The 22096-nt window shown below is 45.0% G+C and overlaps 1 protein-coding gene and 1 long non-coding RNA gene across 2 annotated transcripts in view; one reads left to right on the forward strand and one right to left on the reverse strand.

The window, feature by feature from the left end:
* The window catches only part of LOC115074913 (arylsulfatase A-like), a 34266-nt gene that overhangs the window by 11492 nt on the left and 678 nt on the right, over positions 1-22096 (reverse strand). The window contains exons 2-5 of the mRNA XM_029574885.1: positions 20052-20289; positions 12604-12822; positions 10233-10402; positions 7457-7581 (exon numbers count right to left, since the gene is read on the reverse strand). Of these exons, the coding sequence (XP_029430745.1) occupies positions 7457-7581; positions 10233-10402; positions 12604-12822; positions 20052-20289 (752 nt within the window). The remainder of the gene's footprint in view (positions 1-7456; positions 7582-10232; positions 10403-12603; positions 12823-20051; positions 20290-22096) is intronic.
* The window catches only part of LOC115074917, a 46482-nt gene that overhangs the window by 4746 nt on the left and 19640 nt on the right, over positions 1-22096 (forward strand). Inside the window, exon 2 of the long non-coding RNA XR_003852369.1 lies at positions 8850-9033. This is a non-coding gene — a long non-coding RNA (uncharacterized LOC115074917). The remainder of the gene's footprint in view (positions 1-8849; positions 9034-22096) is intronic.

Below are 22096 nucleotides of genomic sequence, written 5' to 3' on the forward strand. Positions count from 1 at the left end.
ATCTACAAACATCATCCTCTAAACCAAATAACATAATTATCATTATTCATATTGGGGTCGATTTTAAAAAAAAAAATGCACGGGCATCCATTTGCGTGTGTGCGGTTCCTGGCGGGCACACATGGATGCTGCTATTTTATAACAAGAAATAGTCAATTCTGGAATAATGTCAGGCCATTGGGTCCCTTAGTTGCCATATGTCAATGACACCCCAAGAACCTATGACCTCTGCTGACACGAGGCCCACTGGCCTCCACCAGAGTTATCTAAAAGGGGGTAACGTGTCATATTAAAGTCACCATCTTAAATAGCAGAAATCTGCCCATTATATCCCTAACTATCGCTTTTACATCAACTATCAAATTATATGCAAACAGAATCCATACCCCACCATATTTTCTGTCTTAAGCAGCTGCAGTAAAGTATTGTGTAGGGAATTTATTTTGAGTGCATTAATTTAATATATCTCACTCTTAAATGCATTTCCTGACAAAAAATTATATTCACTCTCATATTCTCTGCTTCTTTCAGTAATAATTTTCTCTTCATTGGTGAGTTCAATCCCTTTACATGCAGGGACATTATCTTTATTACACCCATATTGTAGACAGTTTACCTGGCACCTACACACACACACTCAGTCGCACCCAAACAGCTTCCCTTCCCTCCACACCCACACCCACCAACCACACAAAACTCAGCTCTGATTCACATACCCTAATTTTACCCCACACCACACCTCTCTCCTCCCCATTCCCTCAATCCCAGATTACACCAGACCCCCACCTAGTGTACACCCTCCCACTGAAGGAATGACCTCCATCCAGCCCCTCCCCCCAATCTCAAACAGACATTCCAACCACTCTAAGGTTAACAACACCCCCCCCCCCCCCAATACAACCAGGTCTCCCACTTAACCACTAAAGTGATAAACTTTAATTCTGAGGAGCACAAAAGAAGTTATCTCCTTCCCGCGTCTTCGATTAGCCTCCTCACACTCTCGCTGTTCCAGGTGACTGCCTCTGTAGTCTTCTACCTGCTCCCGCTGCTCTCTTATTCCTTTCTCCTAGGTAAGAGAGCTGTATTCATGTGGTGTTCCCCCACCGGCATCGTAATCCCCACATCACTCAAAAGTCCATAGCTACAGCCACTGTTTCACCTTAGTGGACTTGCCCTTTATAGAAACAGCCACTGGTATTTAACCTCCTCTGAAGTCTGTGTTTCTTTATAGTGAATACTGATAAGTCTTGAAATACCTCCATTTTTTGATCTTTCCAGAGAATATGGCCCATTCTTCTGGCCTGGATGGCCACTTTTTCCTTAACCACGAAGCTGTGGAGACATGCAACAGCTTTTTTAAAATCAAGGCGTTAGGCAGGAAACCTGCTGCTGAGGCGTTGGTAGGTGGTCCAGGGATTCCTTATATAGTCTGGGCCACTGATGTCATTAAAGGGCACCACAGGACTTCTCATCATGGGCCCTTTGATTACCACCGTACATGTACATGTAGGGAGGCCTCAGGAAGAAGCAGATTCATGGCGGCGGTCAGACGTGTGCTGCCCTTGGCTGCAGTTATTTGCTGGTGGCATCTTAGCCACAAAGCGACACCAACGGTGCTTGGGGTGAGTACGGTGGCTTACAGGGCCATTCCTTAAGCCACCAAAAGTAACACGACTAACTAATCCAGGTCACTAGTACCTGGCAGGATTCCTAAATTCAATAGGTTCCATGCTGCTTATCCCAGGAATTTCCCCAAGTCCACTTTAATAATGCTTTATTGACTTTTTCTGCAGGAACTTGTCCAAATCTTTTTTTAAACCAAGCTACTCTAACAGCTTTTACCACATTCTTCGGCAACGAAATCCAGAATTTAATTATGCGTTGAGTAAATGCAAGTTTGCTTACCATAAATGGTGTTTTCCATAGATAGCAGTTTTCCATAGATAGCAGTCTGATTTAGTCATGTTACCTATCTTTCTCTCTCTTCTCCTGTCTCCCTTACCCCCCTCCTTTTTTCTGGCCTGCTCCCATCCCCTGCCCCCTGTTCATTGTAATTTCCTCCTTTAATTGAGTTACTTGTAAACCGGCGTGATGTGCCATACGAACGTCGGTATATTAAAAGTTGTTAAATAAATAAATAAATAAAATGTTCTTTGGTTGACAATTTGGTATCATGAGGGTGGCGCTACGTCTCCAAGATTGCATAGTTTTTAGATGTGCACCTGTGCGGCTTTTCCTGCGCATTCCCTGCAGCTTTCCTCGGTTGATGATAAAGCCCATATCATGCAGTAACGTATACAGCTGTCTAGGGAGGACATCCTGCTATTTATGGAATAAACACTGTTTACGGTGGGCAAACTTGCATTTTTCCATCAATAAGCAGGCTGAATTAGTCATGCTCTCTGGGAGTCCCAAGCTCAGGGTTGCCTTGACTGTGTGAAAAACACAATCTATTTCTCCTTTCTTGCAATTAGACACTTCTTCTCCTTTTGGTTTTTTTTTGCAGCCCATCATCTTTGTGGACAGCCCTTCAGTCCTTGTAACGTAGTTTAAGATTGCTAATCCCACTGAGCTGCTGGATGCTGTTTGCTGAGGCAATAGTAGGATGTGAATATATGAATCTATGACCATGTAGCTGCTTTAAAAATATCCTGAATCAGAACATTGTAAAATTGTAAACATTGTAAAATTTGTGCTATGGGGGCAGCAGTTGCTCTCACCAGATGAGCTCTGATGGAATCTTCCAGTTTAGCAGAATGTGCTGCATAGCAGAATTGAATATATTGTTATCCAATTTCACAGGCGCATTTGGATTAAAAAGGACGAACAGTTGGGATGTATGCTTGATGGACTGAGTCCTTTTCTTGTAATAGGCTAAAGCTCGCTTGCAGTCTAATGTGTGCAATGTCCTCTTTCTGTGAATACCATGAGGTTCTGAAAAAATGTGGGCAAAGAGATGGTTTGATTCAAATGGAATGCAGAGACCACTTTCGGTAAGAAAGAAGGATAGGTCTGAAGCAAGACTTTGTCATGGTAGAATTGCCAGTATTGGGAAGAGTGTCCCAACCCTTGAAGTTCACTTGCTCAACTTGTGGATGTTATTGTAATCAGAAAGATAACCTTCCAAGTGCTTCAAAGACACCAGAGGTTCAAATGGTGAAAGCATGAGTCTTTTTAAGACCACATTTATGTTCCATGGAACTGGAGGTTTTTGGATTGGAGAGCGAACGTAGAGAAGGCCTTTCATGAAGCAAGATACTATAGGATGAGTAGAAATGGAATGTCCATCCTTTGTTGCATCATAAGCTGCTATGGTGCTTAGATGAACATGTATGGATGCTTTGCTAATCCCAACAATGAGAGTGTGTGAAGGTATTCCAGTAAGTACTCTGGCATGCAAGTGAGGAGGTCAATGCTATTGGCATAACACCATTCCCAGTATCTTTTCTATTTGAAGGCATAATTTCTCCTGGTTGAAAGCTTTCTTGCTGACATTATAATGTTTTGAATGTTTAAAGGCAGCTGGAAATGTTCCTGAACTGTCCATTCAATCTCCATGCCCATCAGATGGAGGGAGGAATGCATCGGATGGAGCAGAGTTCCCTCTTCCTGGGAAACTCTATTGTATAATCAAAAAGACTTTGTTGTCCTTGATGAAGATGTAGTAGACTGGTGCTTGCTACAGCATGCTGCCCTGGATCATCAAAGGTCCATTTGAATACAGTCACAAATTGAACCAGATCTCTTAGCAAGGAGTCTGAGTGTTCCCATAGAGGGGAAGCCCAGGCCAGGGCCTTCCCTTTGAGGTGAGACAGGATAAATGTGACCTTTGTCAAGTCGTCCTGGTAGACAGAAGGCTGCAGAGCAAATTGCATAGAGCACTGGTTTATGAACCCTCTGCAGAGCTTGGAATCGCCATTGAAACAAAGAGGCACTGGAAATGCCAACAAGGCACGTAGTGATGATGGAGGTGGCTGTGGAGGAGAAGCCAAGGTAGAAGTTGAATCCCTGTTCAGGACGTTGAACCGGGAATGGAGACGTCCAATGGAGGTGGCCAATGCCTCCAAGAACTGCTGCTGTTCTTGTACCTTGGAAGCCAGGTCGGTGATGACCTGGGAGGCACACTGCTCCACCGAATCCATGGCCTTTGCAACCTGTTGCATAGGAGGTGGATCCTTGGGCTGAGGTGGGGTTGATGCAACTCGTAGGTGAGGGCCTATGGGTTACCCACCATCAGCAGGTGGAGTGGGCTGAAGCTGGAGGCCACTGGAACTTCACCTATACCAGCCCACGTTCCCCTCGGGTTGAGCCTTTGGGTGCCAGGGCCGGCAGGACTTAGGCAGGCCTCAAGGTTAGGTACAGTTAGTAGTTGGTTCAGCCCAGAGACAGCAGCCAGCAGGTGGCGTGGTCCTAGCCTGGACAGGATGTGGAACAAGAACAAGCTGAAGGTGATTGAGCAAAGGAAGGCCGAAGCCTTAATAGTCCGTGTCCAGAGGATACGGACAGAGGCATCACTGTCAGGCTTGAATGGAAGCTGGTGGCACATGGAAGGTGTAGCAAGCAACGTGGAACTCTGGACTCAAGAAAGTCTGAGGCGAAGACATTCATAGCAATGGTCAAGGCACGGAGAAGGCAGGTGTAGTCAGATGTAGCAATGGTCAAAGCATGGAGAAGGCAGGCAAAGTCAGACGTAGCAATAATCAATGCACGAGAAGGCAGGCGTGGTCAGGCATTGCAATGGTCAGACTTGGAGAAGGCAGGCAAGGTCAGACGTAGCTATGGTCAAGGCACGGAGAAGGCAGGCGTGGTGAGAAGTAGCAATAATCAAGGCACGGAGAAGGCAGGCATGGTCAGGCATAGCAGTGGTCTGGCTTGGAGAAGGCAGGCGAGGTCAGGCATAGCAGGGGTCAGGCTTGGAGAAGGCAGGTGAGGTTGCTGTGATGGTCAGAACCGGGAAGTCAATCAGCACACAGACGAGACAAACACGGAACAGGAACCAGGAACGTGGAGAAATAGGAACACAGGGCAAAGCTCACGGAGAAGCAACGAGTACGAGGAAACCTGGACCAAGAAGACCTGTTGCAAAGGCAATGCTTCAGTGCGAGGCCTGAGCATTTAAGCGCTGCGGGAACTGACATCAGCATCCGGGTCCACAGCCATTTTCCGCCACAGGCCCTTTATAGGTTTCACTGGTGCGCGCGCGCCTAGGGAGGGGCGTAGCGCCGCCAGCAGCATCTCTCTGTGAATCCCGCGGAGAGGCCTGACGAATGGAGGCATCCTGGCTGGAGGTCCTGGGAAGTGGAGCAGGGCCAGAGGTGCTGGCGGAAGTCCGAGGTTGGGACTGGTGGGCCACCGCCACCTGTGATGAGGAACTGGAGCCTGAATCCCGTGCAGAGAGGGGGGAGGGCCGCACCGTGGGGCTGCTGTGGGCAGCAAGTGTAACAGATTTGCAAAATTGGATTTAATCCCAAGGTTCTCTTTGTGTTAGCTAAAAAACTCTCTAATCCACCTACTACACATAAGAAGGATAGAGAAGGTTCTAATTACTCTATTGCCTTCATGAGTTTAAGGATTTTCTAATATCTAAGGTATAAAACTTGATAGCGAGTTGTCTGTCCTGGTCTCTGCCCTGCACTACACCTTCAGAAGTACATCCACCTTTATGGTCTGAATTTGATTCTACATCTGCTTTTGAAATTGGCCAGGCTAATTCCAAACTCAGTCCCTCTTACTGCGCTCTTAACATTTGCAGTGTGCCCATCTTGAAGTGTTGTAGAGATCTCATTGCACCTACACTAAGCAAGATTATCAATCTTTCCTTATCTGAAGGGATTGTACAACCTAGTTTGAAACAATCTGCCATTAGGCCCTTACTAAAGAAACCTGGTCTTGATGCGTCAATACCAATGAACTTTAGACCTATTTCTTCCTTATCTTTCCTTCTTAAGTTTCTTGAGAACGTCGTCTTGAAGTAATTATCTGCTTTTATTGAGGAACATCAGACCCTTGACTCTTTACAAGTTGGTTCAGAAAATCTCTCAGCACAGATTTTACAAATTTTTCTTCTTGATCATGTCAAACATGGACTTGATAATGGTCATTTTTATGTTTTGGTCATGTTAGATATCTCTTCAGAATTCGATACTATTGACCACAAGGTATTGTTATCTCACCTTAAAAAATGTGGGATATCCGGCCAAGTATTAGCCTGGTTTACATCTTACCTCGCTAATAGATTTTCGCAGATTAAAATAGGAAGCCAATGTTCTACATGGTTTGCTAACACCACTGGAGTTCCTCAAGGCTCTGCTTTATTGTCTGTTATTCAACATCTATTTAAGTCCTATCTGCAAAATCCTGCCGAGTTTATGTGACAGATACAGAATCTATGCTGAACACATTCAATATTTTGTCAAAATGAATTCCACCTGATCTGAGATGGCGAGCGGTATTGGAATTTGTTTGTCAGCTATAAAACAGTGGTTACAACATAATAAACTCTCCCTTGATCTTGGTAAAACTGAGTTTCTGGTTGTCAAATTTTCCAATAGTGTTATCGTTCCTGCTAATATAATCTTGAATAACACTCAATTTCCCATTTCATCCCATGTTAAAAGTCTTGGTGTATGGCTTGACTCCAATTTATCCTTTCATCAACATGTTAAGTGTTACAAAAAATGTTTTTTTTAAATTGAGGGTTTTATATGGCCTAAAAATTCTCCTTGAGCCAAGTCATTTTAGGTTGGTGGTTCAGGCATCAGTGTTACCCATCATTGCAATGCCATATACCTCGGCCTTCTTGAGCTGACTTTAAAACCTCTTCAACTTCTCAATTCCACAGCACATTTAATCGCTAAACACACTGATCACATTACCCCTCCCCTCTAATCCTTCTTCAATGGCTTCCAGTTCGCTTTAGAGTCCATTCTAAGATACGCCTTATGATTCATAAACTACTCAGTACCTCTTCTTTCCCTTGGGTTAACTCACCCTTACGCATCTATCAACTGACCAGTAACATTAGATCTTAGGAGAGGGGCCTTCTGGAGGTGCCCTCACCAAAAACAGCTAGATTAGCAACTATAAGAGATTGTGGTTTCTCTGTAGGAACACCCATTTTATGGAACTCCATACCCGCATATTTTAGACTTGAAGCAAGCAGGTAGTGAGATCTGGATTTTAGGGTTCTATTCCTGTGTCATGAAACCTGTGGAGTTTTGAAAAACTGTGTAACCGTTCCATAATTTTCCCTGATTAGCATGCGGTTATTTTGATTTATGACTATCATTATTTTGTATGTGCATTTCTGATTGTATGATTTCATGTTATTTAATCATTATGTATGTCATTTTGTAAATCGCTTACAGCTTTTTCAGAAAGTGATTAATACATTTTAATAAACAAACAAACCAACAAGCTGAGTCATGACATTCAGCAATGATCAAGTAAAAGGTACCTGGGGTGATCCGGCCTGGCCAATAGGCAATAGCTGGTTCTCTCACCCCACCCTCATAAGTAGTGGCTTTCCCACATTTCAAGAGGCCAGAGTTTCCTCCACGGGACATTCTCATCGTCTCAGGGCTACAGAGAGAGAGAGGGTGGGGGAGAGATACACTTAGATTACAAGCCTTTTGGAAACAAATACCTACTATACCTGAAAGGCACCCGCCTTGAGCTACCAATGAAAAGGAATGAGCTATATCTAAATAAATAAAATACATAATAACCCTAAGAACTGGAAACATTGATAAGAAAAGGATCCAAATAAGGGGGAATCTGGTAGGCAGAAAAAGCAGCACTGTTCCTGAGAAAACTAAAGAGTTAAACTCAAGATGTTTGGTAACTAGGGTTAACCTTGGTTGTGCTCCTGTAGAAACTGAGGGATGGCGTTAAATCATGCTCAACCTGCAGCGGGTAATTGTGTGCATTTTCTCGTGCTGACTTTACACATATAGGGCTGGATTTCAAAACACGCGTGTAAAACCTGGGGGATCACACGCCAGCAGGAGCACAAGGTTAGATAGAGAATTTGGGGGGATTTAGGATAGGGATAGGAGGAGGGCAAGATAGGGGAAGGGTGGTTAGGTTAGGGGGTTGGGAAGTTCCCTCCCAGTCCGCTCCTTAATGCCAGCGCACGCATGTTATAAAATCATGCATCATGTGTGCGCGCCAGGTAGCGAGCACACATGGATGCACACACACAATGTTTTAAAATCTACCCCATAATGTGTTCAGTGGCATCGCCCTCGCTCCACAGCTGCGCCTCTCATGGGTGCGTCTCCGGTATACCTCCTGCCTGCCCTCTCTGCGGTTTGCCTGACGCCTTCCCTCTCGGGGTCTCACTCCAGGTACTATCGGCAGTCTGCTTGTCTACTGGGGAATTCCTCCTGACTCCTCGGGACCTCTCCACAGTCTCACCCAGAGCTCCTTGCCATGCCTGACCTCGCCTCCCGACGATGTGGGTCTGTGGGGCTCCTCCCCCAGGTGCTACTAACGCTCCTCGAGCCAAGGGTCCACATAACCACTAGGAGGTTTTCCCTGTTGTTCAATGAAGGACTCTTTATCTATTTAAAGTCTTTTCTATAGCGTCGCTAAGTTATATACCATCGCAACGGTTTACAAGTAGGCACATAAGTACTACGGTACATTTTAACAGGTGCCATTAAGTTTCGGTTACATTAAATCAAAAATACGTTCCCTAATTCACTAGTTCCATTCGGTTTGATAGTTGTTTTATGATGTCTAGGTACATGTTAGCTAGGTTTAATGCTTTTTCTATTGTGTAGAATTAATTGATCATCATCTGCATAGATGTAATGTCTGATTCCTAATCCTGCTTCATTCAAAAGTCCAAGAATATCTGGAAAGAAGAATTGTGAGAGTTGTTTTTCATCTGGAGATCCCCATCAGAGTCTTCATCCCAGGAAAAGAAACGTTGAGAGAGTTGGAGAAGCTGGAGCAACAGTACATCAAGTATTTTTCCAGACAGGAATTCTGCCTACATTTAGGAGATCCTTTTCCATGTCATGGAGGGTAAGATATAATACCGAGGTACTCTTGCATTGTTAGAGGGAAGTTATGGAAGTCTGAGTCTGGGCATGGACATCCAGGAATAAATGTGTAGTGGAAGCTATGCAGCAGTAACGTTTAATTTTGGAAGACCCGTCCAGAGAGCTTGGTCTGTTTATTCTGATAGCAAAAGTTATCCCCCCCTTTCAGAGAATCCGTACCCCAGGGCTTTTGGTGAGGAATTAGCCTTGGGTCTGAGTGTGACACTTACCTTCCTAAATAATACTAGGAGAGGGGCTACACTTATGACTTTTGAGTACCTATTCTGGAAGGGTCAAAGGGATTAATTTCTAAAAATTATATAATCTGATCAATATAAGGATCAGGTTCAATATTAGTTGTCAGATTTAAATTAAACCTTCTAGCCAAGAACTCCAATCAATCAACATGGTGTTTCCATGTTTTCCTTTCTTGGCTTTAATCTCACACATGCTACATCCATAAGCTAAAACTATCATTTCTCCGATTTCTGCGGAGGAACATTTTTATGCTTTTCTCCATGTCTTAACTACTAAAGCGTTCTCTTTTATAGTCTCCCAAGTTCCATAGTTCTTGACTTTAGGATTTTGGATTACTGCTAAGTCTCTGACCTTTTTTTCTATACATCATCCTCATTTTTCTACTCTTCTAATGCCTATCTCTTTAAATAAATAAATTAGCCACAGATGATGACATATCTGCATTGCATCTTGCATTGAAAGATGTAACAATTTTCTTCTCCTCTTCAACTCTCAACCTGCATTCAGTATCTCTTTAGAACATTTCCCTAACTGTATTCTTAACCTAAATTCAAAATCTAACCTTTTCCTAATCCACTTATTCCTTGCTGATAAGTGATCATTTTAGCATGATTAAACTTCAATTAAGTATCATATTACTATGCATGTTACAAGCATACAATGCAAAGCATTTTGGGATACCTGTATGTGAAACAGATTGAAGTTTTGGGAAAATAGATAGTGCTAAAAGCCTGCAAGTCAATACGTTTGCACCACAAAATCTTCAGGTTATTGCAGAAACCAGCCAGGAAAATAGTATAGGCCTTTCTTTTGGAATTATCTTCTTGTCTGCTAGAACATTTCTAGCACATCTTTGTGCCAGTAATACAAACTAGAACAGAGGAAGGTTAAAATTATGCATCAGGATAATACAATCATCCATACCCATTGTCTGATGTGAAGAAAACCAGCGTATTGTTCTCTACCCCATAGTCTCGCAGGGTCTTTACCAAGGAACCTACAGAAGCATCAAATTCCAGAAGAGCATCTCCAAATGGCCCCCGCGGAGACTGACGAGCATATTCCCTACTTGCAAACTGGGGATAGTGTGTATGCTGAAAAGATAAGAAAATATGAGAAGTATATTTAAAGTGTGAATGCAACCATAATAACTTAGCTTATGCATAGTCATAAACATCACAGGAGCAGGGGAACAGAGGATAAGAACACATTTTCAGAAAGATGAAGGTCAAATAAGTTAAGAACATAAGAACATGCCATGCTGGGTCAGAACAAGGGTCCATCAAGCCCAGTATCCTGTTTCAAACAGTGGCCAATCCAGGCCACAATACCTGCAAGATCCCAAACAAAAATATATCACTTGCTGCTATCATGCAGTGATAAGTAGTGGTTAAAAATAGTTTATTTTCTCCTCCAGGAATTTATCCAAGCCTTTTTGAAAATCAGCTATACTGACTGCCTTAACCACATCCTCTGGTAATGAATTCCAGAGCTTAGTTGTGCATTGAGTGAAAAATAATTCTCTCTGATTTGTTTTCAATGTGCTAATTACTTACTTCATGGCGTGCCCCCTAGTCTTTGCATTTTTTGAAAGAGTAAATAATCAGTTTACATTTACCCATTCTATTCCACTCATGATTTATAGATCTCTATCATATTCCCCCCCCCCCCCCCCCTTTGATATTTCTTCTGAAAGTTGAACAGTGCCAAACTTTTTAGCCTTTCCTCGTAGGGAAGCCATTTCATCCCCTTTATCTTTCTGGCCACCCTTCTCTGTAACTTTTCCAATGCAATTAATTACATATATATATATATATATTTATATTTACAGCTACATTTTTGTCATAAATAAAGAACATGAAATTGTTACAGCATATCATAAAGACATATTTGCATAAACATGACAGGTATCTGAAGAAGCCTCTTTCCAACAAATAACATGTATAATATGCAAATCAGCAATGACCATTCTGCACCCAACAGTCTCCATCATGTAATTACATCTATGGGTTGATTAACCTGAGAAAGATGAAAGAAATAAGGACCCCATACAGTTTCAAGTTTGTGAGCCTCACATTTTAAATCAAAACGCAGCTTTTCCAGATCTGCGGTATTGCTCACCTATACCAGCTAGTATTGTATGTTCAGAGTAAATTTCCAGAAGGTCAGGCTGCTAAAAGGAGTTGTTCCACCAAGGGCCTATTCTTAACCGGGATTCCTGATCCATCCCAATGACTCAATAATGCCTCAAAGACCGAACCTCTTCCTGATACTATAGGGTCTCCCTGGTGGTTTATCAAGAGACTTATGAATTTTGGGTGCAAAATACATATAGGGCATATTGAAACACTCTATTTACAAGTACCTTTTTTGATATAAAATGATCATTTAATGCTTTATCCAAAATATTATTGATCTGCTATTAAGTTCACTTAGAGAATAGCCATTGCCATTAGCAATGGTTACATGGAATAGACTTAGTTTTTGGGTACTTGCCAGGTTCTTATGGCCTGGATTGGCCACTGTTGGAAGCAGGATGCTGGGCTTGATGGACCCTTGGTCTGACCCAGTATGGCATTTTCTTATGTTCTTAGTCATGATTTCCTGTCCTGGATCACTATCGATGCTTTCATAAACGATAGCATTAAGCAGCTGTCGCCATGCCTCCTCCTCATACTTCACTGTATCCATAACCACCAGGGCACCCCCTTTGTCCACTCCCTTAATCACTATCTCTCTATCCTTTCGCAATTGTTGTATAGCTAACTTCTCATCTCTTGAAATATTAAATTTAATCCACTCATCCTGAGCTTCTAAATCCTCCACATCTCGTGTGACTAATGTCTCAAAGGCAATTATAAGGGGACTGGGAGGCTCCAAAGGCATCCAGCTTGTGGATTTTATTGGCATATTGTTAATAGGAACCACTTGTTGGGGACCAAAAAAATCCTTTAGTCTGAGTCTACGAAAAAACATTTTTAGTTCTATTCGGGCATTAAAACTATCATGTTTGCTCCTTTATTCAAGACGTCCATTGCAGGATTGGAGAGATGTTTAGAGGATAAATTTACCACATTATTTGAATGATTACTCTGTTGGACATCATTACCTCTTCGATTACCTATGAAAATTATATGGTTCTCTATATCCAAATTGCTTCTTGATCCTAGGATTGTATTTCAGCTCGAGCGGCGGTTTATGTATTCAACGGCGCAGTAAGTTTGGGCTGTGGTGGTTTTGAAATGGATCTGTTAATAGATTATGCAGTAGAGAATTTGCTTGATGAAGTACATACATGTGAAGCATAGTAGAGGAAGAATGGCTGCTTCTGTCCGACAGCTCTGGCTATGAATTCCCTTGAAAACTTTCTATAAAGTGGCACCAGCTCAGGGAAGTTCACCGGTTGCTGGATGATCTTGTCATTTTGAAAGACAGGGAGGAGCACTACATCTTGGTCACACATCCCAAAACATTTAGTATCAGGCGGGAAGCAGGTAAGATTCTGGCAAGGACCCTGAAAAAAAAAAATGGAAGAGCCAGAACAAAGGCAATAAAGGGTCATTGGTTTTTTTTATAACCTTATTTATTCTGACATCTCATACTTTATTTCTCCATTTTGCCATTCTTATATTTTCAGGAAACTAAAGTGTGTGTGAGGCACATTGGATTGTTTACATTTAAAACTTCCATCATATAAGTTTGAAATGTATTTCATTTGAGATCCAAACACATTTACATAGCTGCATGTGAAATCTCTTGCCTCAATAAACTGGTTAGTCTAAGAGATGCTACCTATCTCTTACCTTTTTTGCTAAACCAGACTAACACAGCTATCTCTCCAAAAATTAAACTAGCAGTAACTAACTTGAAGAAATCTTAATTATTAAGAATAACTAAATTGAAGAAAAGGATTTTCCTGAACCATTGATGTTCCTCAGAACTTTTTAGGATATCACAATAGAATCTATTCATCAGACACAGACTAGGTCAAATGCTGATTAAATCAAGTTAAATAGTATCTCAGGACAAGTGTACTATGTTATATATATATATGTGTGTACTTTAAGAATAGCAAGGGCTCGAAAAAAAATTCCCAGGACTACTAAATGGCATATAGGCTACTCCATAAATTTCCTTTTACTTCCCTCCGAGTTATCCAGCTAGTCCAGTTCAAGCATGCACCTCAGAGGTGGAACAGAAATGTAAATCTTATTGCAAATCTCAACTTTGAAAAGTTTTTGTTATGACTTGTGAACCCTGGGCTGAGGTGAGAGGTGTCTCCGCCCACAGGGAGGAGCTCTGTGGGCCTCACCATCAGTAGGCGCGGTCTCAGTGGTGTCAGACACAGCTGTGGACTAGAGTCTTTATTAAGAGAAGAGAAAGGCACAGCCTGTGGAGTGGGAGGTGCAATAAAAGTATAGTTCTGAGCAGAGGGGTATACCCATGGGAGATTCCTCTGATGTGAAGATCCAGTAGTGGCCCGCAGAGCGGGATATGCCAGGAAATCTCGCACTACCTCTCTCAGTTGGGACGGACTTCTTCTTCAGAGTATACTTGACTGACATTGCAGCATATCACAATCGTGACAATGGAGCAGCTATATCAATTCATCATCTGATCTCTCGATTCATGAGAGGCCTTAATCAAATTTGCTCAGTGTGGGAATGAGTGGTGGTTCCCACAGGCCTGGAGACAAACTAAACGGAATCCAGCCTTCTTACATCTGCAAGCGACGGGCATATCCGTATTCTTTGGCTCGTCTGTGTCATGTGTTTTGCTGCGCCGTGCTTTCACGTAACCTGCAGCTTTGATATTTGGCGCGGTTTGCTTTTAGCCACAGTTTGCGCAGTGGCTCTCCTCTGCGCTGCTGTAGCCACTTGAGATCTGTCGGGATGGCTATGGACGCAGCCCACCGTTAAAATCTGGCTGAGGTTTATTAGGCCTTGTTCTGTCAGTCTCCTTTAGGGATGGAGCATAATTCTCAGAATTATGCTCCATCCCTAAAGAATTAACAGGAGAGAGGGTAGGAACCCTCTCTCCTGTTAATTCTTGCTCCTTTAAGTGGGCAACCTCAGCCCTCTGCCTTTGCATGCGAGGAGTCATTCTCCCGCAGTCCCTGCAATTGGCTGAGTCAGACCCCAAGCAGACAGCAATAATTATGCCCATCAGTGAGCAACATTACATACCTACATGAGCAGTATTTGAAACCTGGGCACTTGGACATCATAGCACTGATAAATGCTGTTTGGGGTATCGCTGACCCAAAAATTTGAAGCATGGAAAAAACCAAACTGAGGAGAACTGGCAATCAGCAATTACGCGGAAATGCCGAGCATGCCCAACAGAGCAAAGCTAATTCAGCATGCCCAGACAGCATGGCTAATTTATTGTACATTGCTTCAAGTTGGCTTATAGAAGTGGTTAATAAATGTATATAAAATAATAAATAATATGTAAAGCTATTTAAAGAGTGGCAATGCTTATTCCAATTTAAAATACACCTAATATATTTATGGGACTTATATAATTTGTTTCTTAATGATCTGCAATACAACTACAATTAACTGTTAATTATTCAATTGCTGATGTAAATTTCTAATTGACTCTTATGGTGAAAAATGTCCCTCCTAAACTTCAAATTGAGGTAATAGTCTATATATGAAACTGTATGTAGTGCATGTTGCACAGGAGGTGGACCCTTGAGCAGAGGTGGGGTTGACACTACCTGCAGGGCAAGCCCTATGGGTCCCCACCATCGGTAGGCAGAGCTGGATGACTGACAGAGGCCGGCTGGAGCTTCGCCAATACCAGCCCTTGTTTCCCGCAGGTTGAAGCCTTGGGTACCGGGGCCAGCTGGAGTTAGGTGGGCCTCCATCCGAGGTTTTCTGATGGACGAGAAGGAGGTCAGCCAGGGGCCAGCAGTGGTGAGGGTAGAGAGTCTGAGCTGGACGAGGCGGAGTCCCAAAGACCCGGACGCCAGTTGGAACGAGAGGCAGACAGGGGGTGCCCGAGTATGAACAGACCGAAGCCTGAGAAGCCACGTCCAGAAAGAGTACAGTAGAGGTGTTGTTGAACAAGCTGAATTCAGGGCAGGCGGCAGGCAAGGTAGAATGGTAAGGCAAAGCAATGATCAGGTCTAGGAGAAGATCAATAGCATGGTCAGGCAAAGCAGAGTGTTATGGTTATTGATGTTTGGGTGGATCCTTGGACACTGTGGCAGCTGACCATGCCCACGGGGGGCAGTTTAGCCTGATACCATGCTCACGGGGGGCACGGTATCAGGCTAGACTCTGGACACACAAACACAGATTTGAATCTTTTATTAGACAGTTTTGGAAACCACCAGAGGTGGCAGTAGTGAGTAGTAGATGTTGAGCCCGGCTGGGCGAGTATCCCACAGGACGCTGGAACAGCGAATACTCTGCTTGGCTGTGCTGTAGTGGAAAGTGACTGAGAGTTATGAGTACATAAAGAGAAGCATTCAGAGTCCCAGGAAGAATTAGGAGAAGCTCCGAGACAGGGAGAGCAGGGCCTCGAGGAGCGAGTACCTGATCCCTTAGAGCAGAGAGACTCAGTGGTTTTGCATTCATACAGCAGTAACAGCGATTCCACTAGACGAGAGGTCTGGCACCGGAGCATAGGGCAGGCCCTCGAGGAGCGAGTACCTGGTTCCAGGGAAGCAGTACAGTGGAATAGATGGTAGTTGTACTCAGATGGTAACTGTTAGTGAAGTCTTCCAAGTAGAGAGGTTTGTAGATGCAGGTAGCGACTCAGGGAACATGGGCCCTCGAGGAGCGAGTAACGGTCTCCTGATAGCACCTGAAAGAAGCAGAAGAGGCCCTCGAGGAGCGAGTAACGGTCTCCTGATAGCACTCTTGCATGGGAGTTACTGTTCCTGGATGTTCCATCTTCCAGCGTGCTGCCAGGTCCTTTGTTCTTCGTTGGAGCTCCATGTCCTGTGTCTCGCCTGTTCCTGATGTTTCCTGACGTTTGTGTCTCCACCCTGTTCCTGACTGCCGGGGTGCAGTACCTTGTTCCTGACTGCAGGATGCAGTACCTGGCTTCTGACTGCCGGGGTGCAATACCTTGCTCCTGACTGCAGGATGCAGTACCTGGCTTCTGACTGCCGGGGTGCAATACCTTGCTCCTGACTGCAGGATGCAGTACCTGGCTTCTGACTGCCGGGGTGCAATACCTTGCTCCTGACTGCAGGATGCAGTACCTGGCTTCTGACTGCCGGGGTGCAATACCTTGCTCCTGACTGCAGGATGCAGTACCTGGCTTCTGACTGCCGGGGTGCAATACCTTGCTCCTGACTACCTGGACTCTTGTCTTTGTCTACAGTTTCTGAATCTTCGCCTGCTCTTGTCCTGAGTCCGGCCTGCTGCCTTTTGCCATCCCAGCGGCAGGTCCGAAAGGGCTGGGAATGGTCGGAGGACTGTTCATTACCAACATTCCATAGTTGGTTCCAGAGGCATGCAGGTCCGGCCGAGGGTCCGCCGGTCCATTTCCTCCCATACTTGGATGCGCCACACCTACCCTCGACGCTGCCTTGGATTCCTCTAGGGTCGTGTTGGGGCCTCACCTTTAAGGGGACCGCTCTCCTAGCGCTCCCATAACAGAATGCAAGGCATTTGCCCAGTGTTCGTGTTCCGGTGATGGGACTTACCTTCGTCCTGGACCCAGAATTTTTTTTTCCTGGTTTTCGTCTCTTCGACCTGCTGGAGGCGCCAGTTTCTGCTATTTTCATGACCCTGCTGGAGGCACCAGCTGTCTGGTTCCCACGACCCGCAGGAGGCACCTGCATCCAGACCCTCAGTTCTTTGTTTCCAGGATGGAGTCCCACGACCTACAGGAGGTACCTGCACTCCTGATGTTTTTGCCATAGCCTGCTCCCACCCTGGATTCCCACCCTTGTCTCTGTTTCTGATCTTCTGTTCCCTGTTCTGCTGTTGCTCGTTTGTGCTGTTTTCCTCTTGTTGCTCGTTTGTGCTGTTTTCCTCTTGTTGCTTGTCGGTGCTGTGTATGGGTTTCGCTTGTCACTCCCTGTTCACATGCTCCCTCTTTTGTGTTTTTTTTTTTATGTCAGTCGCGTGTCTCTTGGTTTCCCTGTGCCTTGGCCCATTGCCTCTGCTTGTTCCGTGCTTGGCCTGTTGTGCTTTTGTTCTGCTGTGTTCTTGCCTCCTGCCTAAGTACTTGTCTCATTTCAGTTCCTCGCCAAGAAGTTCCAGCTTTGTTCTTAGATCCTCGATTGCCCTCTGACGGTATATGGCATACCTTCTTCCCCTCAAGCTGTTGACAAGAGGCTTGAGGAGGGCGTCTTTAAGGAGGGGGATACTGTTACGATTCCTCCCGTAGCTGTGCCATGGGAGGCCTCTCACCTTTTTCTGGAGGCCGCTCTGAAGCCAGGGCCTTGCCTGAGGATTGTCCGGATCTTGCTCCACGGCCTGGGAGGCCTTCGGTATCATCAGGGCCTACCCGAGGCCTACTCCTCTGCAGCCTGGATGCTTTGGTGTGTGCCAAGCCCTTCTCCTATGGGGCAGGCCCGCGGCTTCTCCCCACTCTTTTAGGGCCAGTGAGGTGCGGCCCATCTTGACTCCTACCAGGGAGTTGCCTGCTACTGAGGTATAAAAGCTCTTCTCCAGCACTCATGCATTGCTTGCATGGGAGTTCCTGCTCCTGGATGTTCCACCTTCCAGCACGCCGCCAGGTCCTTTGTTCTTCATTGGAGCTCCATGTCCTGTGTCTCGCCTGTTCCTGATGTTTCCTGACGTTTGTGTCTCCACCCTGTTCCTGACTGCTGGGGTGCAGTACCTTGCTGCTGACTGCCAGGGTGCAGTACCTTGCTCCTGAATACCTTGAACCTTGTCCCTGAATACCTGGACTCTTGTCTTCGTCTACAGTTTCTGAACCTTCGTCTGCTCTTGTCCTGAGTCTGGCCTGCTGCCTTTTGCCATCCCAGCGGCAGGTCCGAAAGGAATCAACATTCCATAGTTGGTTCCAGAGGCATGCAGGTCCGGCCGAGGGTCCGCCGGTCCATTTCCTCCCATACTTGGATGCACCACACCTACCCTCGACGCTGCCTTGGATTCCTCTAGGGCCGTATCGGGGCTCAAAGGCACACTCACCTTTAAGGGGTCTGCTCTCCTCGCGCTCCCATAACAACTTTTCTTACTTGTAATTGATCACTCTACATTACTTCCCCCAATATTTCTTGGAATATTCAGATAAAAATAAGTGTGTATTTTTATTTCCTATGTTATGAAGCTATTTCAATTTATCTGAACTTTACTCAGTGTTTCCAATTGTAAATCTGAATAAGATAAAGAATTTAAAAAAAAAATCCCGCTCCAGCGGGAGAAGTTGAAGGTCAAATGAACCCTTTAGCCAGGTTCTCTTGGATATACTCCGTCATGGCATGGGGCTCGGGCTGCGACAGAGGGTAAGTCTGGCCTCGAGGAGACGTGGTACCAGGTAGAAGTTCAATTGGACAATCGAACCTACGGAGAGGCAGAAGGATATCAGCCTTCTGTTTTGAGAAAACATTCTCAAAGTCCACATATGGAGCTGGAATGCCAGAGGACGTGGTCGCTAGAGAAACTATAGGAGGTGGTGCCACCTTTTTCAAGCAGGTCTGATGTCAGGCTGGGCTCCATTCGATGAGCTGGAGAGTTCCCCAATCAAATTGGGGAGAGTGACGCTGGAGCCAGGGTAAGCCTAAGACCACGGGGTGAAATGATTTTTCCAAGACGAGGAATTCCACCTCTTCGACATGGAGAGCGCCAGTGAGAAGGCGAACTGGCTCGGTAATCAAGGAAATCTGGCCAGGTAAAAGCTCAATGAGCTAGCAAATTAGTGAAGGTAATATACCCGGATGGCGTGACGTCAGCATGAGGGAACGCCCTCTAGGTTCGCGCCAAGGGTGGTACAAAGATGTGGGTTGCGCGTGCGTGCACCCTAGTAGGTACCTGGGAGGAGCAATGGCAGGAGGCTGCACTATAGCCATTCCGGGGACGCCAGAGAGGTCGGCTTGTAGACATGGCAGTAGCCATCTTTCCCAGGTGAGACGAGCCGTGAATAAGGTGAGGCAGGAGGCTGCACTATAGCCATTCCGGGGACGCCAGAGAGGTCGGCTTGTAGACATGGCAGTAGCCATCTTTCCCAGGTAAGTGAGACGAGCCGTGAATAAGGTGAGGCAAACGGGGCGAAGCCGTCTAGGACAGACGGACGCAACACCCACAAGTCCTGCACTCCTGCCAGCTATGGGTTCCCTCTAGAGGGGCAAAAAGGTGGTATAGAAACTTAAAATAGAAAACATGTAGGGAAGGTTGCAAGTTTTCTAGCATGGACTACAGGCTGATTGGCTAGTTGTGTGACTGATGGCTGGGAGATATCCTTAGCTAATGTGGAGTACACAAAGGCAACCAGGCCAACTAGCTGGCCAATTGATGACATATCCTATGCTATTGTACTACATCATTCCTGAGTTTATCACCTTCCTTTTTTATATCTTGATCTTATGTTGTAGCACTTCCATTGCACTGCAACATGCTTGCCTCTTGTGCATTATTTATATCATTGACATTTAAGAATCTCTCTACTCTGTCCCTCTTCCTTCCTCATTACTCTTCAATAACATTAGCATGGAATCCAATAAAGTCTGACTGTGTGCCTGTCTCCAGGTGTTGCATTCTGCTTCCCATGAATAAAATGTTCTAAGTAACTGTAGAGAGTGGATCTTACCTGGTCATGGGAGTAAGGAACCCCTAGAAAACTGTCAAAGCCTTGATGTATGGGTAGAAAGGTTCCATTGGCACCAAGTCCCAGGTGCCACTTGCCCACCATAGCTGTGGCATAACCATGTGGCTTCAGCATCTCTGCAATAGTGACTTCGCTGAGTGGGAGACCTCCAATGGAAGCCACTTCGAATACTCCATAAACCCCAGAACGTGTCTGATATCTGCCTGTTAGGAGAGCAGCTCTGCAAAAAAAAGAAAAAAAGATGGATAATATATCCAAATCATAAATATATAAATACAAGATAAAAGAAATCACTGAATAGGTCAGCTTCTTCATCCTATGAATTCAGAAGGCAAGCTTTGCTGAGATTTAATTTACAGAATATCTACGTTCCCTTTCTCAGGCAATGTCCTGAGAGCTTAAATCTTCAAACATTTACCAGCTTTATGCAGGTATCATCTCTATCCAACCACTTTTGTTAGTTTTTTCCTAACATAATTTTATTTTGAGGGTTCTACCACAGTGCTCAAACTACTTTCTCTAGTGTGCAAACTGAAACAAACTCAGATACTTTCAAACTTCCAACCTCTGAACTATGAGATCTATGTAATAAATTTTAGTGGTTCCAACAAGGTCCTCTTTTGTATGTTAAAACAAGAATTATATTCCGAAATATGTGCATACAAATGAAGGACCTTACAAGCTCATACTGAGAAGCATGTTCTGCTCACTGTCCACACTATTTAGCAAGAACTCAATAATTGGACACTAGTACTTGCCAAGACCTAGAGTTAACTCACTAATGTGACATACAACTTACTAATGGCAACCTTTTAAGGTTCACACTGCTCCTCATCCTCAAGCTTCTGAATGTCTACAGTAGTCTTTGTGTTAATTTTTGTAGGTTTCGTGGATCCTTGGCCCGAGGTGGAGTTTGACTCTCCCCGATGGGTTGAGACTCACAGGACTGTCGGGAGGCGAGGTGGAATGGAAACCCAGGCAACTGGACCATGGCTGGGGCGGGGGGGGGGGGGGGTATGCATAGAGCAGGACCTGCATCGCAGGCCGGATGGCTGTCCCCCGATATCAGGGAGCAATACCCGCTCACCTTGTGGTTGTGTGGGGAGGCAAAGACATCCACATCCTGCGTGCCCCACTGGCGAAACAGTGCCGCCGCCACCTCCATGTTAAGGGACCAATTGGGTGGCTGGAAGGAGTGGCTCAGTCAGTCCGCTAGCACGTTGAGATAGCCCGGCAGGTAGGTCGCTCACAGAGACATTCCCTGTGAAAGGGTCCAGGCCCACACTTATACCGCCTCATGGCAGAGGAGGAACGAACCCATGCCGCCCTGCTTGTTGACATACCCCATCGTAATTTGGTTGTTCGTCTGAATTAGGATGTCCTTGGATGACAGAAGGAGAGAGCAGAACCCTCCCCAGGCCACCACTGCCCACCAGCCCAGTTGCATCTTTTCACATGGGTGAGACTGGGATAAAGGGGGAGAGGATAACAATAATACTTAAGTGGGAACGCAAGAGGCCCCTTCTATTCTATAGGGTGATATACTGTGGGGGCCAACAAACCCAAATTGCCAAATATTAAATGTTCTTGCTACCTTGTAGAAATGTATGTATCTATACTTATAGAGTCTAATAAAGCTGCATATGTTTGTATATACTGCCAGCCTTCTTCACAGTCCCATTAGTTTCCCTGGGGTGAGAGGAGGGAAATCCCACCCACTAACACAATCTGCCCTAGGGGGGCTCCCGCCAGGTCAGTCCCAGACCCAGGAACACCAAGTAAGCATTACATGGAAAAGGCATAAAAATGAAAAAAGAAAATAAACTGCACATAAGAGAATGGAAAGCTAAAAATGAAAGTGAAAACTGTCAGTTTCTGCTTTTGAAAGAGCTTAAGCCAGAGGAAGGAGATGTAAAAGGAGATCCTGGCACTGAGCACAGTGTAGCAGCCGTTCTGACGGAGCAGGAGAGAGAAACTAAAAGTGGAGGGCACGAGCCTCGATGAGAATTTTTAAAAGATGGCTCCTA

The sequence above is a fragment of the Rhinatrema bivittatum genome, chromosome 13 (genome assembly GCF_901001135.1).
Source record: "Rhinatrema bivittatum chromosome 13, aRhiBiv1.1, whole genome shotgun sequence".
NCBI lineage: Eukaryota > Metazoa > Chordata > Amphibia > Gymnophiona > Rhinatrematidae > Rhinatrema > Rhinatrema bivittatum.